The sequence below is a fragment of the Procambarus clarkii genome, chromosome 14 (assembly GCF_040958095.1).
Source record: "Procambarus clarkii isolate CNS0578487 chromosome 14, FALCON_Pclarkii_2.0, whole genome shotgun sequence".
Taxonomy (NCBI): Eukaryota; Metazoa; Arthropoda; class Malacostraca; order Decapoda; family Cambaridae; genus Procambarus; species Procambarus clarkii.
In genome coordinates, this window is record NC_091163.1 from 16,150,768 (window position 1) to 16,174,806 (window position 24,039).

Here is a 24,039-nt window from a genome sequence, read left to right on the forward strand (position 1 = left end):
TTCTTCTCGCCTCGTTGCTGCATCACGACACCACCATCGTCGGTACCATTGGCGTCGACATGGAGGATGAAGGGCTTATCTGACGAGGTGAGAGTGGAATTAGAAGAGGTCAAAGGAGCACGATTATTATCCTGAAAGCATTTGGGAAGATCATTAAGAATTTTGGAATTAGAAAGCGCTGACTCCTTGTCAGTGCTTTCGGGAGGAGAAGCTGGGATGGTCTCACTGTGGATGTAGGGTTCTGTGAAGGTAGAACAATTAGTTAGGACAGTGGGAGGAGTACCATTATATTGCTTCAGGAGGTTGACGTGGCACAGCTGGGTCTTCCGCCGCCTATCTGGAGTCTCTATTAAGTAGTTGTTATTATTCCTGCACTCTTTGACGCAGTAGGGTCCTGAAAACCTGTTTTGTAAAGGTGAACCTGGGATAGGGAAGTAGGCAAGGACGAAGTCTCCCGGCTTGAATTTTCTTACCTTGCTGGTCTGGTCGTAATGAGTCTTCATTCTCTCCTGGGCTTTCAATAGATTATTATGGGCAAAACGGTGGACTCTCTCTAGAATGTGTTGAAGGTTTTGAAGAAACTGGGGCACATTCTGATGCTCACTGAAGGTGGCATCTCGGAGAGAGTCTTTGAAAGCCTTAAGGGGAGTACGGCACTTGCGGCCGTAGAGCATCTCATAAGGAGATACTCCTAGGGACTCATTGGGGAGACTTCTGAGAATACACATTATAAGGTCAATCTGCTTATCCCAATCCTTCGAGGTTTCACTACAAAACTTTTTCAAGAGTGCTTTGATGGTCTGATGACTACGTTCAAGAGAACCCTGTGAAGCAGGATGATAGGGGCTGGACAATACCTGTTTGATGTTGAACTCCTCCAGTGTCCTTTTGAAGAGATCACTGGTGAAGTTGGTACCACAGTCATTTTGAATCTCCCTGGGAAATCCGTATTGAGTGAAGATCTTCAATAGATGTTTGATAACCGTAGCAGCCGTGATGTTCTTCACTGGAACTGCTATGGGAAATCTGGTGGTAGGACACAGGATGGTTAGGATGTAGGCGTTACCTGAACTGGTCCGAGGTAAAGGACCAACACAGTCTATTATGAGTCTGTGGAAAGGTTCCGCAGGCACCTGTATGGGAATCAGTGGCGCTCTGGGAATGGAGATGTTCGGTTTGCCTGCCATCTGACATGTATGACACTGTTTTACGTACTGTTTGACGTTATTTACCATACCTGGCCAGTAGTAGTCTTGACGAATCCCATGGTAAGTCTTGTTGAAGCCGTAGTGGGAGAATGCTCCGTGGGCCAGGTGTAGAATAGTGGGCCGCAGGCTGGTGGGAATCACAAGTTGTTCGATGTTGGCCCAATCGTCCTCCTCCTTCAGTTTACTGGGTCTATATCTGCGGTACAGCAAGTCGTTCTCTAGGAAGAACCCAGGAATACTGTCGGGTTGAGTCTCAGCCTGGAAAAACAATGGTGTTAAAGTAAGATCTTCCCTCTGCAACTTACGGAACTCCAACTTGGTCAGATGCGGGGGGAGTTTCTGAGGGTCTTGAGGGACAGCGGTAGCAGTAGAGTCAGCTGGCTGTGGACGTGCGGCTTGTGCACGGGTGGTCACGAGAACCGGAGGAGAAACTTCATCACTCTCTTGAACCTCTGCTGGAACATACTCTAGAATAGGGTTTAGTGGCACAGAGTTACACACCTGGGGTTTGTCCATGACGATGAGGTTGGTCGGTTGCAGGTCTTCTGCCAAGTCGTTGCCTAGGAGAAGTTGCACTCCAGGCATGGGAAAAGGCTTTTCCCTGACGGCGACTTGGACTTCCCCGTTCACGTAGGGACAATCCAGGTGGACTCTGGCGAGAGGGTATGGAGTGGTAGCAGTGAGGTCAGTGATGAAGACAGTTTCTCCGGTGTAGACGATGTTGGGCACAGCCGACTTCAAGATGATCGATTGTAGAGCCGCTGTGTCCCTCAAGATCTTCAATTTGCAACGTCCCTCCGGATTTGAACCGTTGGCAGAGACAGTTCCAGTATACAGGTGGTTACTGAAAAGAGAAAGATCATTAACATTAACACCAACATTCATCACAGGCTTACCGGACTTAGGAGGAGTTGGTTTGGGTCTTTGTTGGTCAGTGGTTCCCTTGTATTGAGACTTACCACACTTGTCTATGGTATGTCCATAGAGTCTACAATACTTGCAGTACAGTTGTGAACCAGCTTGATCGGGGCTCACCTTCTCGTAACTGTACCACGACTTCTTACTGGAGGATGGTTCAGGTGTCAGCCGGTGGATGAGGCTGTAAGTGTCAGCCGACTTAGCACACTTCAGGTAGTCGGTTTCTTCTTTATCTGCTAAGTAGAGGCGGACAGGAGGCGGCACACGTCTCAGGAATTCTTCAACAAGCATCAGGTTGACGAGTTCTGTAAAAGTAGAGACATGTGCTGCTTCCAGCCATTTCATGAAATACCTCCGTTTCGTGTTAGCAAACTCAAGGAAGGTAGTGGTACTTGCCTTCAGGTGGTCACGGAATTTCCTTCTATAACTTTCGGTAGAGAGGAGGTAGGCGTCCAACACTGCTTGTTTCAGAGTGTGGTAATCATTCTCAGACGCCAAAGTACTGAGTGTGACTGCAGCTCTACCTGTAAGATGGACTCTGAGAAGTGTGGCCCATTGGTCGACAGGCCAACTGAGTTGATTAGCAAGGGTTTCAAAGGTGGTGAAAAACACATCAACTTCTGCTTCTACAAAGGATGGCATTAACTTACTTGCATGTGATATATTAAAACTGACGGGAAGATTGGCAGTAGCTTGCTGGCGTTGAGTGAAGTGGGAAGTTTCCAAGGCGATTTCGCGTTGACGACACTCTAGAGCCAGAGTCGCTTGTTGCTTGTCATGTTCGCGTTGTATTTCCAACTCGCGTTGTTTTGTTTCAAGCTGTACTCTCTCACGTTCATGGAGCAAGGCGACCTCACGTTCGTGGAGGGCGAGTCCACGTTCGTGTTCTTCTCTCCTCAAGGCAGCTTCGCGTTCTTGTTCTTCTCTCCTCAAGGCAGCTTCGCGTTCTTGTTCGTCTCTCCTCAAGGCAGCTTCGCGTTCTTGTTCGTCCCTTCTTATGGCAGCTGCTTCTCTTTGCTGCTCACGCTCAATCTTAGCCAGCTCTAGTTTAAGTTTCATCGTTGCCAAGTCAGTTTTATCTGCAATATAGTAAGTTTCATGAGTTTCAGAGTCTATCTTACCTTGCTCTAAATAGTAATCCAACAACAGGTTGTGTAGGTCATTTTTGTTGGCTTGGTAGGGAACTTCTAGTTGATACTCATGTGCAAGAGTTTGTAATTCAGTCCTCTTGGCACGACTTAAAGTCCCTATTTCACCTGCTGGATTTGCACGGAAAGCTTGGAGACGAAACATGGTGAAATTAGCAAATAAAGGTACACGAATATTCAATAGTGAATGTCAGAAACAGGACAACGTGGCAACTGGTACCTATCCTGTGAGATCTTTAACAATTAAAGTTAAGTAAAAGATGTTAAATGATTAAATTAAATCAAGGGCGCAGGAAATCTTGTACCCGGTACTCATGTAAGAGGATAAGGGCAAGAAAATCCTACTAACAAATGAAACAGTTTCGAAAACAAATGAAACAGTAAATTGTCTCAAAAGTAAAATTGGTAGTCCAAGGATGTAGGCATACCTTGCCAAGTCTCTATAGGACATGTAGCAAGTTTTTCCTACTGAATTTAATATGATACTTACAGAATTAGCGAACTTTTGTGCTCTGAAAAGTAAGCTAATTCCCTACCGTTGTATGTATCATCATCTCTGACTGACGTGTAGGGGTGCGAGGTGTCAACTGGTGACGAGAACTGCTGCTGAGGTCCCAATTCAGCAACTAAAGTTCGAGCTAGAGGAACTATGGCCCTCTTTGTCCTCCTACAGTCAGATTGCAGAAGATTGGGTACTCTTGACCCGGGGCAGACCACAGTACCAGGGTACCAATATGATGATCTGTCAGAATGTGAAATATTCAAGGGACATAGATGGTAAACACGAGTAATAACAAGGAGGGAGAGATGACCAATTAAGAGTATGACTGCGGCCTACAGTCACCACGTAATCCAAAGTTGTCTCACCTTCACTATATGTTACTCTCGTAATGCACAATACACCGCACCTTATAAAAAATGAAATTGAATATGAAAAATAGTAAAGCTACGTTAACAAAGTTAAATACGCTTACCATAAATTACCACTTGGCACCAGTACCTGAGTGAAGCTCCTAGGACAGGCCCCCATATAACTTGTGACGGTAACGCGTTGGTGTTCGGCTGTTTAAGGCTAAGGGTATGGCCTCGTCACATAGTTATAAAAAAAAATAGAAAAACTGGAACTTCGTCTGTGGTAAGGTAAGGAGAAGACACACAAAACACAAGTAAACTTTAACAATGAAATTTTAATTACGTTAAATAAATCAAAACATGAAAAAATGGACAAACAAATTCTTATAATAAAATCAATCAATCAAAATAATAAGAATAATTAAATGACACAATGAAAAGTTACGTTAAGATAAAATAACAAGAAGTGCAACACAAAATTAAAGGGAGGTGCTGGAATATTGGCTTTAAGCTACCACCTCTCTCAGTACACGCTAACGTCTAGCCGGGAGGAGTGATAACTTCGAGAGCACAGAATATTCTGAGGTCGTGGCGACCCCAGACATCAAGTAGTATGGGGGGGTGGAGTGCAGTTGCAGCCCGGCCGGCGACCAATCAGCGGAGCCGGTAGCGATCAACAGGTAGTTTGGCGGTTTGAGTCTGAACAGGTGTCTCTGGCTGCAACGTTTTGCGCTCTGGCAAACCTTGGAGATGTTGTTGTCGTTGTTGGACATTTCTTCCCTAGTAGTTTTATATAATTTCAACGTCGTAATTGTGGAGGGAAGAGCAGGCTCAATCTCTTGAAGGAGATTATCGTCACAATATATATATATATATATATATATATATATATATATATATATATATATATATATATATATATATATATATATATATATATATATATACACCCACACACACACACACACAGAGAGATTTATATATATATATATATATATATATATATATATATATATATATATATATATATATATATATATATAGATATATATATATATATATATATATATATATATAGAGAGAGAGAGAGAGAGAGAGAGAGAGAGAGAGAGAGAGAGAGAGAGAGAGAGAGAGAGAGAGAGAGAGAGAGAGAGAGAGAGAGAGAGAGAGAGAGAGAAAGAGAATATATATAGAATTGCAATTCGAGCAGAAGTCGTCAGCGAAGCACAGTTCGTGAAAGATTCGAACGTAATAAATTGTGAGTCGAGTGTAAACTTTTTTTTATTAATAAACATCGGTTTTGCAGCTGTATGTAATCACTTTCGCCTTTATGACGAGGACGGATTGTTTTGTTGATGAGGACAAACTGTTAGTATACGAAAGTACACCAGAAGTTCGTCCACGACTCATAACTGACGACGTTCGACCATTTCCTGACTTGGGAATCGCCGACGACCTCTGTTCGAATCCCACCTCTATATCTGACCCAGCCACATTATACAAATAAAATTGTGTCAGCCCTTCCTCATCAACAGAGTCCAAATTTTCGCTAATCCAGTCGCCAAACACCCTGTTTATGAATACAAAAACGGTTTATACACGACTCACAACTGATGACGTTCGAACACTTTTCGAACATGTGCTTCGCTGACTTCCTATATTTGACTCACAGTCATGTAAATATTTCACCCAGGTACTTTAAATACAAATAATCATTAACAGATCCTAAACACTTCACCCATCTTAAACTACGCCTATCTGTACATAAAACTTTAATATATAATAATAAAAATTTATAAATGAGAAACATTTTTTTAATACACTACACGTTAAAATTGATGAATGCATCTTAGGAACGCTGCAGGTTAAACGATCATGGCTTCATGACAGCTTGAATAACTGACAAGAAACTGAAAATATAACTAGCCTAAATTAGGTCTTACTATACACCAAACTCTAATATATAATTCTGTTAATAGAATTATGAAAAAAATACTGATTTTTAATGTAGAACGCTTTAATATTGATGATTGTGTTTTAGTTTTTTTTCATTTTATTTTGGAAACACAAATACAACAAAACAGAAAAACATCAACAGCATCAATCACATGTACAAAGCAGAAACACACCGACAAACAGTAGAACAGGAAAACACACAAACAAAATTCAAACAAAACACAAAATGGAATCCTAAACATAGGTAACAATGAAATACAGTCAAAAAAGAAAAGAACACAAGAGCATTATAACCCAACAGTAACTAGGAAAGAAACAGGAAAAAAAATACCCCCTATCACATAGCTCATCAAAACAAATAAATAAATAAATATAGCAACACAAAGCAAGAACCACATACACAGTTAATCATCTTCATATTTATCCGGATAGAAACGATGCGGGTACTTCTTCCTGTAGGCATCCTACTGAGCCCACAATTACGGAGACGCGTTAACGTGACTACGTGATCCTCGCGGTCGATGCTTGAAGTCAGAAACATCCAGCTCGGCGCCCTCCACCACGAGGGTGGAAGGACGGGAAGAGGCCGCACAGGGGGCTTTGGTACAGACGGTGGAACCACACGGGACTAAAGCACAGGAGTCAGCCGGGCACAGGCCGGCAACATAGCGGGCAGAGTCGCAGGGGACGCAATCACAGAGGGCGATGGTGCAGGGGCCGACACCACAGGGGGCGGAGTAACAAAGAACAGCTGAGCAGAGGGCAGATGCGTGGAAGGCACAGACATAGACGCCAGAGGCACAGAGGCCGCCGGAACAGAAGCATTCTTAAGAACCAGCACCAAGTCCCCTCCCTCTCCCGCAATCTCGGCCGGAGCCACAACCGCCCAACTCGGGGAACAAGCAACCGGTGACGCGGAGGCAGCCGGAGAAGACACCGGACCAGGGCCAAGCGACAGTCCCACCACAGGACCCATCACCGCTGCAACACGGCCCACAGGAGCCGCAGGCACTCCAACAGCGTCGCACACATCACCATCCACAGAAGACGAACTTCCGGAGTCCTCAAAATCCCTGACGTCGGCCCAGGCTACACCAGGAGGCGGAGACAGACTTAAAGCCCGCCGCGAACGCTTGGACACAGGTCGCAGATCGTCGGAACTATAACCCCCGCCAGGAGGCACCATAGCAGAACCGCCGATTGGTCGCGCAACTCCCCGCAGTGCACGATCACTCAACATCGCAGCCTCATCAACCCGGGGAACAGGACCACACACCACAGAAGACATCACAGTGTGCACGTCGACACAGGCCGAAGACAGTACAGGCCGAGGCGCAGCCTCGACGTCCTGAGTCACGAGACCACACACCACAGGAGACACAACTGGAGACTCGACTGGAGACGAGGCAGGCAGGGGAGGCTGAGGTCCGGAAGCCGGGGATGCACTACCTTCCTCTCCGACACCCACAGCCACATCGAGGCCGGCATCAGAGATCGACAACGGGGCACCAGACGACTGGGAAGTATCACTTATCACAGCAGCACCTTCCGACAGGTCCGGGACCGCCAACGGGGGAAAGTCCTCCTCCCTGAAGAGGTTCACAGGCCCGACCCGGCTCGCATCACATCCCGCAGCCTGCTGGCCCGAGAGTCCGCACCGGAAACAAGTCCGGGGCTGACCCCCATAGAATACGCAGACCATGAAGCACAGAAGCTGGAGAGACGAAGGGATGGAGTCCTTCAAGCGCAGCGCCACAGTTCGGGATGCCCTTCCACTGCCCGGACGAGACTGCATTAATCCGGACACTCAAGACCCGCCCATATCGGGTAAAGTGACACTGGAGAAGAGAATCAGGGAACTCAAAGGGAGCACCATGAACTGCCACATAGGTAGTGTCACTGCACCTGTCCGACACCTCCATCGAACCACCACCTCAGGCAGAGTAAACGTCCTCCCATCATAGCGATCCACAAAGTCACGATACACAGCCGTAGAGCAGAATTTCACAACAGCTCGATGCCCGGATACAATTTTTTTTTTTACATGTAACACATGCAATTTAAGTACAATAAAAGTACATTAGAAAACATAACAAAACAAAACAATAAGCCACCAGCTAGAAGGGCCGACAGCACAGGACAACAAAGTACAAACATGAGAAATGCAAGAACATACATCAAAAGAGAAAACAATGTCAAAACAAGCAAGCACAGTAACATTATAAAACATAACAGTATACAACAAAACAAACATCAAGATGTATAACATGAAACATAACAAGAAAAGCACAATAAACAACAAACAAAACAAAAATAACAAACAAGCACAACATGTAATGCAATAATAAAACACCAGTGCAAGGTACATTCACAGAAACAAGACATGAATAAAAACACTCACACCAAACCAACCGCCTCGCAACAAACTAAGTGGAGAGGCCAAAATATACAATAATAAGAAACAAACAATCCATGCAATCAAGAAAACAAAACATAGGAACACACACAACAACAAACAAGCACCGGCCTGAAGGACCGAGAACAAAACACATCATAAAGGACATCATGAAGTAGAACAAGGAAATCGCACAACACAGTCTAGCAATGCATAAATAGAACACACATGGCAAAATAACAACACAAAAGCAAATACATGAATAAAAAAACCCTCACCAAATCACCGGCCTCGCAACAAAGAAGGGAGAGGCACGTGCACAAAATACAATAGGGCAAACAAAAGGGCTATAGGGGCACACAACACTCCAGGAACATGAAATCAGCTGACATATTTGCCCGGGAACAAGGCCCGGGGAAACCGCACATTGAGTGCCTCCCAAAGCAGCCATCTCCCCCAAGAGTCTCGACCGTCCACCGGGGATGTCATGGTATCCGGAACCCCGGCAACAAACACCTGCTAACATGGAACCCAAACGGTGTCACTCCGGAGGCGTGTGACCACCACCCTACTCCATATACTGGGAACCCGCCCATCAAGAAAGCTCTCCGGCCTTACAGACAGCAGGATCTCAGCAATCACGACCTCCAGAGCCTCAAGTCGCAACCCCGCAGGAAAGGGCCGTTCAGAGGGCACCACCACAGGGGCACCAGCGGCCACGGGCACACCACCAGACGACTGCAGGGAACCAGGGCGGCACTCATCCTTTCGTAAAGTCACTACCAGGCCACGCCCAGCACCAGCATCCGCACCATCCCTGGCAGCGGAAGCCACCACACCCCACTGCGGAGAGCCCCCTGGCGGGGAAGGAACAGAAGGCACACCCGAGACACGGGCATCAGCACCAGCAGGCACATGAACCTCCGCCACTACCACCTGCGGAGACAACGACGAATCCTGATCCACGCCGTCAACACCTGAAGACCCACAGTCAGTGAAGTCCTCAACTTCAGTGACCAGGCAGTAGACGAACACCTGCAATGCTTGGGCTCCGGCCGGTTATCGTCAGAGCCGAAAGCATACCCAGAAACACGTGCACCACTAGCCGGACGAACCGACACCCGACACAGAACGGCAGCAGCCTCTACCACAGGGGGAACCGGACCACACACAGCAGGAGGCACCGCAGACACCTCAGCTCCCAGCACAGGAGGGACCCGAGGTGAAGCAGCAGGGCCAGGTCCAGCAGCCGAAGACGAGGAAGCAGACAACGACGCTTCACAGGGAGTGCCAGGAAGATCCACGGAAGCGACAGGGCCAGAGACAGGAACAGGAGTAACATCCGACGGCACCGCAACATCCGTAGGAGGGTTTGCGACAACAGGGGGAACGTCGGGCGACACCGGGGGAGCGTCATCAGCTGGTGGGACGTTCACCTCCTCACTCCCGGAGTCCTCCTCCAAAGGGAGCGGTGGGAAATCCTCTTCTCGGAACAAGTTGATGGGAGCAACCGGAGCCGCAACGCACCCGGCAGCCTGATGCCCCATCAAGCCACACCGGAAACAGGTACGGGGTTGCCGGGCATAGTACACCTTGACGTAGTACCCCATGAGCCGGACCGAAGATGGAATATCCGATCACAGGCTCATCCCCAAGGTGTGAATATTCGTCCGCCTACCTGCATATCGCCCTGAGGAGAGCGTGTTCACCCACACACTGACGACCGCCCAATACCTCTGAAAGTAACGTCGGAGGAGGTCCTCGGGAAACTCCAGGGGCGCCCCATGCACACTGACATAAGTCAGTGCACTACTACGGTCCGAGATGGACACAGCCGGCACCATCTGGCAACGGCAACGAACGTCCCTCGTAACGACGGAGGAAGTCACGGTACTCCTCCTCCAGCACAAACTTGATAACAACGCAGTGGGCAGTTATCAGCTCAACATCGTAGACGACCATCACAGGAACACGGAGCATGTCGCACATAACCATTTCAATGGCCGCATATCCAGCACGACCAGTGAACTCCAATCCCATGGAGTTCACCAGTACAATAGGAGGAAAATGGCTTCCCATGGCAAGCTCGCCATGTCAACACGCAGCCAGTCAACAACAGCAGGGGAGGGGCAGAGACGCCCACACCTCCTGGTGACGAAAACGGCAAACACCCCAAACCACCAGAGGACAGGCGACACGTCTGTACCTCACAGCATCTCCAGGTGGACTCCCTCCCCCCCCGGATACAGGTTGAACGCCGCACACATACGCCACATCCACCCTCAACATGTCACTCATCACCACCTCAACTGCTGGGTAAGACGCTGGGCCAGTAAATTCTAGGCCAATGGTATCCCTCCGCTTCACATGGGGGAGGGAGGGCCGCCATCCCTCCAACCGCCAAGGCCCCAAGGGTCCGCTCACACACAAACTACCACGGGTCAGCAAACCAGGAGCTCACAGGCGACACGTCCACCTCCGCCCAAAACTAGGCGAACACTTCAATGATTGTGTTTTAATGGTCGGCTATAGCATGGATGAAGGTATATATTCACTGATTTGCAGGGTTCGTCTCTGAGCGTATATATACGCTGACATATCGGTATAGCAATCAGTGTATATGCGGAAATAAGGGGGGGGGGGTACCTCTCTCTCTCTGTAGATTTACCAATATGTGGGGTGATCTATCAGCGAATATTCATTTATGCAAGAATAATCATAAAAAGAAACATGACTTAGTTATGTCGTTTCATTTTCCTAGTGAATACTTACACATGTTCACTTATATATATCGTTCAGCTCTCAGTTTATATACAGTGGCATGTGAGGCGGCGCTCTGAAGGTATATTCACTCGCAGATGGGGTTCAGCTCTTAGTATATATATACTTTTTTTGGGCAGATATATTCTTGGGATGATAGGAGCAGTGTGTATATGGTGCACCTCGCATCGTATATCTATCTACATATAAGGTATATATATAACGCATCAAGCAATTATGAATATACCATAAGATGTGAATTTGCAGAGTATAATCACTTAACCTTGCAGGTCAATACCATACAATTTTGTTAAAATACATATTGTTCTTGTATAGGAAACAAATAGGATTCACATATAGTACTTCCACTCATTCTCACATTTATGTATCTAAACATTACAGTGACATCTGTTTCGTTGTCTTACAGAGATAACCTTGGTGAACAGACAAACACACACTGATACAAAAGTTTGTAAAAAAACATTCAGGAAACCCCTTACTGAGTTTGTTCGAGTACAATACATTCTGAGGCTTATTATGGATATAAATAATAAACATAAGTGTTATGTAAACTCAGTGGTAAACTCAGAGAACAGTTTACCAGCCAATGTAAATTTCACTAGACGAGTTGTATATACGAACGAAAATAGAAAGCCCCTAGTGGGACTCGTGTGATTAAACAGGTCATTGTTAGTAACTCATTAATTGATAGTTTACAACATTGAATTAATCAAAATTATCTTGAGGCAGTAGACAGGATGGGGCAAACTAAAAAAAAATACAATAAGTATTAATTATTCGGAGTAAAATTACAATATTCGATATATATTTTAAGTTTAAAATTTCAGCCCAAATCTTAGCGTGGTGTATTACAAACAAAGATTATCGTAAAGAAAAATAATAATTGTGGAAAAAATGTAAAAAAAAACCAGCTATTTGGAAAACATTACATAAGCTCGATTCAGAACTTAAATTAATAACACAGAAATAGAAATCACCTCTTAGGGGTACTAATCACTATACAAGAAACTCAAGGTGATTTGCCATCAGAAATCACAAGTAAATGAGTTCATTATTTATGAAACAATATATCAATCTCTAAAACACTGTGGGTTTTGGCTCAGAAAATGTAATGCGTCACGTGGCGATTGACGTATTGACGTCTGTGAGAGCCGTGATATTGACGTCGTATCTTGACGTCGAGATATGACTTCAAATATACTGCAAAAAAATGGCTTCAGATCGTTATCTGCTGAGCTGTGTGCACCATAGGCGATGAGAATTGTATTTTATTTCTGAAATATTCAACGAATTGGAACTTCTGGGTCGGAAATTCTTTACGGTATGTCCTTTGAAAAATAAAAATGGTACTGACTGCATCGTTGACATTTTTTCCACAATAAGAATTTTTCCCGGGTCAATTATTTGCGATATTCAACACCTATAGAACTCAGGAAAAAAATTATATTTTGTCTGCAATTTATGCTATATAATATAATCTTATCCAACAAAATTTTTGAGCATTTAACACTGGCCACATTATCCTCAACGCAGCCGTTTAAATGGAAATTAAAAGTTTTAGAAAATAGTAGAATTAAAGACCTTTTAATCCAAATTCAAGATTAAGTTTCCTAAAGGCATATATGTGATGAAATGAATATAAAAACTCAGATTTACATTAACCTGGAGTTTTGCGTGAAGAACATTGCATTTTTGAGGCTGCATATACATAATATTGCAATACAAAAAAGGTTTATAATGCACATGTCAGATTATGCATTTATTCAATGGAAGCTTCCAGCTTGAGACTCTAAGCATATTATACAAAATTATAAAACTCAGGGTTAATACACAATGTGTGAGTGTTTGTATGTGTTAGTGTGAACCAATTATATCGCTTACTCTGAATGCAATGTGGAGAATTGAAACAGACAGAGTGAGCAAGGCAAGATGACCCTGCCTATCAATGTCTTCAGAACCTGTTGCTCTCCGCCGCAAGGGAACGAATCCCGGTTGTCTCTTGGAGGAGGGCGATCGGCACCGGCTCTCACAAGGATAGCGGTGAGGTAGAGACACATCACAGACCCTTGCTATGAGTCCAGACGCCGAGTTCCTCCTGCTTCTAGTCCTTCTCCTGGGGCGATGTACCTCGCCTACGTCGCTTGGAATGAAGAAAGGCGCGCCTTCACATGCCTGGGCTGTGAGGGGGTTGGCGTGGACCATCACTATACTGAGTAGCAACGCCAGGAGTACTCCCCATGCAGGGGGAGGCTCTGTTGTCGTCGCTCCTCCCGTGTGCATTGCTGCCGGGTGCTCGTCTGCTGAAATATAAATGAATAGATAACAATAATAATAATAATGAGAAAATGAGGCTGTGAGGAGGTTCGAACCTTTCACCTCAGCATTGCCAAGTGCATTCATAGATTCGCTATATATATCACGTTAGTGTGATTTCAGTGTGGGATTAATAATAATAATAATAATAATAATAATAATAAGCACAATTTGCACTCAAAACAATGCTAAGAACGGAATTCATATGTATAGTTCTGGTGTATACGTTGTGAATGTATATGTATATTCTCACAAAACATGTCGAAAACAAACAAAAGAGAAAATTCATTGTCACATCCTGATGTTCTCAGAGACTGTGTCAGCAGATTTGTGTTGTCTATAGAAATAGTTCTTACTCCTGGGAGATGAAACTGGAGAAGTGAGATTGAATGAACTAAAGAAATGGACAAGGGAAGAAATGGCCCGTGTGGATTTGTTCAAGAAATGGACAAATACCATGCCAGCAGTACACACAGCCCCGCTCCTGTGTCAAGTAAGTCCAATAGAAGTAGTATCCATTGATTGTTTCAAGCGTAGGTTAGACACATATATGAATGAGATTGGGTGGATATGAAATATGAGCTACCTTGTATGGGCCAATAGGCCTTCTGCAGTTAGCTTCATTCTTATGTTCACTCCGGGCTCGCCATAGCCCGTGCTACTTGGAACTTGTTGCAGGCGAGAAGTCACAATAACGTGGCTGAAATATGTTGACCAAACCACACACTAGAAAGTGAAGGGACGACGACGTTTCGGTCCGTCCTGGACTCAATCGACTTGAGAATGGTCCAGGACGGACCGAAACGTCATCGTCCCTTCACTTTCTAGTGTGTGGTTTGGTCAACATATTGGAATTTGTTACAAGTAGCTGAATATAAAACCACAACTATATTAATCGTGCCACGTACCATTGAGGACATGGAGGAGCGTGGTGGCAGGGTGAAGATTGGAGGGAAGGCAGGTATAGTTGCCGGCGTCTGCGGACTTTGCGTTGGATATTACCAGAGTAGATGTGACACTCATCTCACTGCCCTGGCCGCCCCGCCTCGACACCGTGAACTTCACTCTGGGGTTGTTGTATTCCAGCAGCCGCTCTCCAGAGTGGTACCAGAAGATGTAGTCGGGAAGCTGAACTGTTGAGCTCACTTTGCACTCGAGCCGAGCGGTCGATCCACTCCTCACGTACTTGTCCACAGCGCCACTCACTTCCACTTGCGGCACTGCGGAAGGGAGGACAAGAACGTTAGTTGTGGATGCGGAAATGTGGAGAACGGAAGGTTAGGATGAGGCTATCACTTCCTGCAGGTTGGTGTTCAATCCCCCCGACCGTCCACAAGTGGCTGGGCACCATTCTTTTTTCCCTCTGTCCCATCCCAAATCCTTATCCTGATCCCGTCCATAGTGATAAATAGTTGTAATGACTTGGCGTTTTCCCCCCTGATAGTTCCCTCCCTCCCTGCGGCACTGTGGATGATTCGAGGATTACCTGCGGCACTGAGAATGATTGGAGGATTACCTGCCGTTACGGCCCTATTGGGTCGCAACTGGGTTCTTTCTCTGATGTTAATAGAGTTTGGGTATCCGGCCCCAAGTTAGTAGTGGTTTTCAAGGGCTGTGTTCCATAACGCAAGTAAATTAAAGGGGAAGGGAGACAAAGGCACTAAACTTAAATATATAATTACACCACCACCATATATAAATATATAAACAGTCACTCGGGGGGGGGGGGTATAAACACTATAATATACAGAATGGTCTTCCTCTGAAGACGCAGGAATGTTCCACAGTGCTCGAGAGGAGTAGCCCTGGTCCTCTTCTTGTGGCCTCACATTGAATCCTTCGATTCTTGAGTCTACCCTGGCCACAGGCCAGCCAATTCACAGTTCCACTGGGGGCACCGTCGTGGAGGCCTTCAACCACAAGTCCAGCCTGTAGCTGGCAGGTTCCAATCAGTTCCACTGGTTAGGCCACTCCACGACCGATACTAGGGTTGCGAGCCCTAGGCAGGAGCCTCGTGTGATTTCACAGATCACTCTCCTCACCACAACTCCCCAGTGGCTAGTCTTCTCCACCAGTCAGCCCCGGGTACGACAATCCCTGGTTCTGCCACCACACAGGCAGGCTAACACAACAGTGTTCATCCGGGAAGGGGGGGGGGGGGTGACTCACAGCTTCAGCAGCAAATGCGTGGAGGTTCTACGGCTGCCTTGGGTAGGCTGCCCATCGTCGAATCCAGCAGTCCCAGGTAGACTTTGTAATCAGACACGTCATCAATACTAATGACACTCTAGGGCACCTCACTTACAGACTTAGACACAAACGCCCACCTATCCACTCCATAGATGGCGTTGCTGTCTAAGCGTCACCTCACCAGAGGTCAGCAGCGGCTATGTTACGAGCTGATTAAGACGGGAAACCAGCCCCTGTGGCCGGTATATCTCGTCCTCACTAGATGGCGTAGTCCATTTGGAGGGGGTTTCGGGAGCTGACCCACAGATGGCGCGGTCGTCACTGCTCAGTGCTCGGACGCTGGACTCGGGTCCGTAACACCTGCGGCACTGAGGTTCTACCTGTGTGAATAGACTTAGAGGATCCGTTGACGCCCAGAGTTAATACCAGCTTGAGTGTTGGGTAGTTAGACTACTTGACCTTACACTCGAGGGCTTCCGGGTTATGACACACTTGAACTGGCTTCACTTCACGAGAAGCCGCCAGACTTCCTGCGGGTTCAGTGGAGTTCCCCCCAAGGTGGTGTAACTTAAGTCGTGGTGGTACAGGAGTAAGGAGTGTATCTTGATCGCTCTATAGGTATCGATTGATTGAGTCACCTCATAGCTTCAATTGATTTTATTATTATTATTTTTATTATTGTTGTTGTTGTTTTTGTTGTACTTTAAGGCATTTTTTTTACGTATAAATGTTTCACTTTTATTTCTTTTACATCAAAAGAATAGACATAGATGTGCATATACGCTGGCTGCCTATAGTTCAGTCTTGTATTATATATATATATAAAAGGTTTACACAGATCTTTTTTACACAGAGTAAATATATATATAAAGATCTTTATACACATATATATACACACAATATACAGTAAATACAATATATAGACTGAGATTTTTATATATACATCCAGAAAAAACACATGTGAAAAATAGAGAATGTTTAACGCGTTTTCGGCTAATTCGCCTTCATCAGAGCAAAGTAGAATGAAAGTAGCATTCATTCTACTTTGCTCTGATGAAGGCGAATTAGCCGAAAATGCATTAAACGTTCTTTATTTTTCACATGTGGTTTTTCTGCATACTTGGATCAGTGATTTTGTGATTATATATATATATATATATATATATATATATATATATATATATATATATATATATATATATATATATATATATATATATATATATATATGCAACTTACATATATATGTAAGTTCTATTCAGTTGTGTATGTGTAAGCTAAAGTCTTTGAAAATGTAATAAGTTTTACGAAACGCGTTTTAGTGTCGCGTCAGACTAGAAATAAAAAATGAATTTTGGAGAATTGATTTTTGAGTTACCACCAACAGTGAAAAGAAACGTACGAAAGATCGAGAAAATTCGTGTTAGAATTATTAATCTTACTTTTTCGGTCATATTAATTAATATATATATATATATATATATATATATATATATATATATATATATATATATATATATAATATATATATATATATATATATATATATATATATATATATATATATATATATAATATATATATATATATATATATATATATATATATATATATATATATATATATATATATATATATATATATATATATATATATATATATATATATATATGACTGAAAACTCACACCCCAGAAGTGACTCGAACCCATACTCCCAGGAGCAACGCAACTGGTAACTACAGGACGCCTTAATCCGCTGTAGTTACCAGTTGCGTTGCTCCTGGGAGTATGGGTTCGAGTCACTTCTGGGGTGTGAGTTTTCAGTCGCATATAGTACTGGGGACCATTCAGGCTTGTTCGCATATATATATATATATATATATATATATATATATATATATATATATATATATGTATATATATATATATATATATATATATATATATATATATATATATATATATATATATATATATATATATATATATATATATATATATATATATGACAATGTCAGACCACGAAGGAAAAATGAAACAGGAAATTTCCTTAAGTACTTTCGTATATTAAATACATCTTCAGAAGGACCTTCTGAAGATGTATTTAATATACGAAAGTACTTAAGGAAATTTCCTGTTTCATTTTTCCTTCGTGGTCTGACATTGTCACATTCTTAATCACGTGTTTATTTTCGTGATATACACACACATATATATATATATATATATATATATATATATATATATATATATATATATATATATATATATATATATATATATATATGTCGTACCTAGTAGCCAGAACGCACTTCTCACCCTACTATGCAAGGCCCGATTTGCCTAATAAGCCAAGTTTTCATGAATTAATGTTTTTTCGACGACCTAACCTACCTAACCTAACCTAACCTAACTTTCTCGGCTACCTAACCTAACCTAACCTATAAAGATAGGTTAGGTTAGGTTAGGTAGGGTTGGTTAAGTTCGGTCATATATCTACGTTAATTTTAACTCCAATAAAAAAAAATTGACCTCATACATATTGAAATGGGTAGCTTTATGATTTCATAAGAAAAAAATAAGAGAAAATATATTAATTCAGGAAAACTTGGCTTATTAGGCAAATCGGGCCTTGCATAGTAGGCTGAGAAGTGCGTTCTGGCTACTAGGTACGACATATATAAGTAGGAGGCTTTCATCTCTCCATTTATCACATATAATCGGTGACAGCTAATTAAAACGCACAAAGTCTGGCTCCAATTAGGCCGTTAGATCTCAATGCATTGAGAACGATCGCGAACGACGGATATGTCAAAGGGGATCGCCTGATATGCGACCTCATTATCACTTTGTAAAGTGGGTGGAGCCAACATTGAAGAGATTATCAGAGCAGCAGTGAGTAAGAGGAGCAGTCAAGTGAACTTTAATTAGTTGATGTACTTGTAGAGGGGCTGAGTTATGGTTATGGATTAAAATCCGCTCTCTGGATACTCCCAAGCACTTGCCTTAGACTTTGTTATCAATAAATGGTGATTTAGGTGAACCTAACAATTACATTGATCAATTAGATTGATCAATTAGATTGATTAGATTAATAAGAAAATTAGGTGATCCTCGTGCCAGTCAAATCACTTACAAACCACATTGAAAGTTCAAATTAACATTCCACTTCTGTCTCGAAGTCTCGAACCCAGTACCACCGGAGTGGAAGACGGGAGTTTGACCGACCAGTACCATGCACAAATTGTAGGAATACCAGTCCAGCTGGTTCTTACAAGCACCAGGCACCAGCTGGATGATTGCAAGCACCAGCTGGATGATTGCAAGCACCAGCTGGATGATTGCAAGAACCAGCTGGATGATTGCAAGCACCAGCTGGATGATTGCAAGCACCAGCTGGATGATTGCAAGCACCAGCTGGATGATTGCAAGCACCAGCTGGATGATTGCAAGCACCAGCTGGATGATTGCAAGCACCAACTGGATGATTGTAAGCACCAGCAGGAAGCAACAAGTAACCGTGACTCACCAATGACGTTAAGATGGACCAGCATTGACATCTTTGGCTCGGTGGAGATCTGGCACTCATAGGTGCCAGCGTCGCGCTCCTGGACGTACTTGATGACCAGCGTCCAGGTGCCTGTATCAGGGGTGAAGTGTACGGTCAGCCGGTCGTCCCTGACGAAGGTGTAGCGGTCCACCGTCAAGATGTCCGCGTCCCTCCGCCTCACCCAAGACACCTGCAGGACGGAGACCCAATTCAGGACCCTGAATGCATTGATTAGTTAACACACACACTGTAAATATGATTTAAAACGTGTAATGGTATTTTTTTTACACAATGAGGCAGGATAGATAATATCTCTGTGAATGATTGGAGTGGAATAGGTTCATGTGAACTATCAGAGAACGTTCATCAAGAGCTGGAAATAATTATTTGATTTAGCGAGAAAACTATTTTAGACATACCCGAAGGACTTCATATCAAGCACTCGCATTTCATAAGAACATAAGAACAGAGGTAACTGCAGAAGGCCTCTTGGCCCATACGAGGCAGAACCTATTTATAAGATTTATGAGACATGAGATTTCATTCTCATAAGTCTGCTTACATATAATTACGTCGTAACATCTGCATAACAAACCAATTTACATGACGAAATCTACCAATTTACAAGAGAAATTCTACCAGTTTACATTAAATATAAGACAATCTAATTCATCAACGTGTGTGATAACATAGCATTTAACGATGAATTCAAATAAGCAACAAAGCTGCCCAGGGCACAAAATAAAAGTTAGACGTTTAATAAATAAATAAAGAATAAAGAATATGCCATGAAAGGTGATAATAACTGATAATTAGTAATGAATAAAATGGGCGATAAATCCCCCCCCTCCTAAAAAAAAAAATAATATATATAAAAAAAATTACAAACCTTCACTATTAACACCTCAAACTTTGTCGTTTAAGAAGAAAAAAATATTAAAAACTTCAGTATGAAATAATATTCTGAGTTAAAAAATACAAAAATGTCTGTTTTAGACTTTTGTTAATTTTGTTGCACTAACCGACTTATCTCCAAGCTGATTGACAGTGCAGGGAAGGTAGGCGACGGTGTCCAGGTGTACAGTGATGTTCAGGGGCTGAGGGCTGGGGAAGTAGGGACCCATGTACAGCCCTGTGCCTCCCCCTGCCTGCCCCACCATGTTCCCTGCGGGAAGAGAACCATAAGTAAGTTAGATTCAAGGAATGATTTGTTGAGCGTATAAGAAATGGTGTGCTGTTGGTTTTGGTAAGAGAGTTGACCAGACCACACACTAGAAGTTGAAGGGACGACGACGTTTCGGTCCGTCCTGGACCATTCTCAAGTCAACTTCTAGTGTGTGGTCTGGTCAACATACTTCAGCCACGTTATTGTGACTCATCGCCTGCATTTGGTAAGAGACTATTTCTTGTACCGAGTTATATATATATATGTCGTACCTAGTAGCCAGAACGCACTTCTCAGCCTACTATGCAAAGCCCGATTTGCCTAATAAGCCAAGTTTTCCTGAATTATTGTATTTTCTCAAATTTTTTTCTTATGAAATGATAAAGCTACCCATTTCATTATGTATGAGGTAAAAAAATTTATATTGGAAATAAAATTAACGGAGATATATGACCGAACCTAACCAACCCTACCTAACCTAACCTAACCTATCTTTATAGGTTAGGTTAGGTTAGGTTAGGTAGCCGAAAAAGTTAGGTTAGGTTAGGTTAGGTAGGTTAGGTAGTCGAAAAACAATTAATTTATGAAAACTTGGCTTATTAGGCAAATCGGGTCTTGCATAGTAGGCTGAGAAGTGCGTTCTGGCTACTAGGTACGACATATATATATATATATATATATATATATATATATATATATATATATATATATATATATATATATATATATATATATATATATATATATATATATATATGCAACAATGATCACAAAAACACTGATCCAAGTATGCAGAATAACCACATATGAAAAATAGAAAAATGCTTAACGCGTTTTCGGCTAATTCGCCTTCATCAGAGCAAAGTAGATTCTACTTTGCTCTGATGAAGGCGAATTAGCCGAAAACGCGTTAAGCATTTTCTATTTTTCATATGTGGTTATTCTGCATATATATATATATATATATATATATATATATATATATATATATATATATATATATATATATATATATATATATATATATATAAACAATGGAAGGGAGTACCACCTCTAGCTGGAAGAAGGGGGACCCATAGCCTCGGAGGAAACCACGCATAACGCATTAGAGGGAATGTTTAGATCCCCTCCAATACAGTTTCTGTGTGCTTTTCTCCTACCACCCCCTTCCTTTTTTATTTTTTGTGCTTTATTATGCATTTGATGGTTACAAGATATACATGGGTTGATACAAAAATAATAATGCAAAAAGGTGCTTAAAGGTTATGGATCTCTTGAAAAACACAACAATGGGAAACATTGATGAATGTCACAGACGGGTTCGATCATTGTTGCAAGTCAAACACTTCTTCGAATTCCTCTGAAGTTGGACTAGTGCCCAAGACGCAACAGGCATTTCCCCTCTGAATCGCAACACTGAGGCGCTGGAACAAGAAACTTTTTGCTCTCTGGTCTTTTGTAGCGCTGATCAATTTGTCCCCCAATTCCTTCAGGAACATCAATGCACATTTTCCCCACGAACCGAGGGTCTCCGAGCCGATCGGAACAAAGCTGTAGCAGTGTGCTAGACCTCTGTATTTAATAATTTTCTGCGATTCCCTGAAAGAAGCAGCACCACCGCTTTCACGTGTGCTGTAGTGGAGGTAGGTACTGGCCAGTGTGGCAGAGCACGTGTAGTCCCATACCACTTGCTTACCATCCTTCCAAGGTAGCAAGGTGACCTTGCTATATATATGCTATATATATATATAGCTATATATATATATATATATATATATATATATATATATATATATATATATATATATATATATATATATATATATATATATATTGCTATATATATGTATATATATATATATATATATATATATATATATATATATATATATATATATATATACATATATATATATATATATATATATATATATATATATATATATAAATATATATATATGTATATATATATAAATATATATATATATATATATATATATATATATATATATATATATATATATATATATATATATATAGTATATTTTGGTAGCAGGCTTTCCTGTAGACATATATAATTAAATATGACCGAAAAAGTAAGATTAATAATTCTAACACGAATTTTCTCGATCTTTCTTACGTTTCTTTTCCCTGTTGATGGTAATTCAAAGATCAATTCTCCAAAATTCATTTTTATTTTTAGTTTGAGGCGACACTTAAGCGCGTTTCGTAAAACTTATTACATTTTCAAAGACTTTAGTTTACAAACACACAACTGAAACTGAATACAGCTTACACATCTTCGATCTTATATCTACATTTGGGTGTGGTGGATGAGGTGAAAACAAACTTTCAACAATGGGTATTGAATGGGTATTAAATTCAAACACAAGACAGAACATGAAACAATAGGTATTGAATGGAAGTAATTGTAGAAAGCCTATTGGTCCATATTTCTTGATGCTTCTATATTGGAGCGGAGTCTTGAAGTGGGTAGAATACAGTTGTGCATTAATTGGCTGTTGATTGCTGGTGTTGACTTCTTGATGTGTAGTGCCTCGCAGACGTCAAGCCGCCTGCTATCACTGTATCTATCGATGATTTCTCTGTTGTTTGTTAAGATTTCTCTGGTTATGGTTTGTTTGTGGGAAGAGATTATATGTTCCTTAATGAAGCCCTGTTGCTTATGCATCGTTAAACGCCTGGAAAGAGATGTTGTTGTCTTGCCTATATACTGGGTTTTTTGGAGCTTACAGTCCCCAAGTGGGCATTTGAAGGCATAGACGACGTTGGTCTCTTTTAAAGCGTTCTGCTTTGTGTCTGGAGAGTTTCTCATGAGTAGGCTGGCCGTTTTTCTGGTTTTATAGTAAATCGTCAGTTGTATCATCTGATTTTTGTCTGTAGGGATAACGTTTCTACTGACAATATCTTTCAGGACCCTTTCCTCCGTTTTATGGGCTGTGGAAAAGAGGTTCCTGTAAAATAGTCTAATAGAGGGTATAGGTGTTGTGTTAGTTGTCTCTTCAGAGGTTGCATGGCGTTTTACTTTCCTTTTTGTGATGTCTTCCACGAAACCATTGGAGAAGCCGTTGTTGACTAGGACCTGCCTTACCCTACAGAGTTCTTCGTCGACTTGCTTTCATTCTGAGCTGTGGCTGAGGGCACGGTCGACGTAAGTGTTAACAACACTCTTCTTGTACCTGTCCGGGCAGTCACTGTTGGCATTCAGGCACATTCCTATGTTTGTTTCCTTAGTGTAGACTGCAGTGTGGAAACCTCCGCTCCTTTCCATGACTGTTACATCTAGAGAGGGCAGCTTCCCATCCTTCTCCATCTCGTAAGTGAAACGCAACACAGAATTCTGCTCAAATGCCTCCTTCAGCTCCTGCAGATGTCTGACATCAGGTACCTGTGTAAAATGTCGTCAACATACCTGCAGTATATGGCCGGTTTCAAGTTCATGTCGACTAAGACTTTTTGTTCGATGGTACCCATGTAGAAGTTTGCAAACAGGACACCTAGGGGAGAACCCATGGCGACCCCATCTACTTGATTATATATGT

The 24,039-nt window shown here is 42.4% G+C and overlaps 1 protein-coding gene across 4 annotated transcripts in view; it reads right to left on the minus strand.

The window, feature by feature from the left end:
- Positions 1–11,594: 11,594 nt before the first annotated feature.
- The window catches only part of LOC123771027 (junctional adhesion molecule-like), a 90,034-nt gene continuing 77,589 nt past the window's right edge, over positions 11,595–24,039 (minus strand). For 3 of the 4 annotated variants that reach the window (XM_069324408.1, XM_069324406.1, XM_045763261.2), the window contains 4 exons: positions 20,334–20,476; positions 19,291–19,501; positions 14,480–14,791; positions 11,595–13,558 (listed from right to left, as the gene is read on the minus strand). In XM_069324408.1, the coding sequence (XP_069180509.1) occupies positions 13,113–13,558; positions 14,480–14,791; positions 19,291–19,501; positions 20,334–20,471 (1,107 nt within the window). In that variant the 5' untranslated portion in view covers positions 20,472–20,476 and the 3' untranslated portion in view covers positions 11,595–13,112. The remainder of the gene's footprint in view (positions 13,559–14,479; positions 14,792–19,290; positions 19,502–20,333; positions 20,477–24,039) is intronic. The other variant, XM_045763271.2, reaches the window with a different exon arrangement.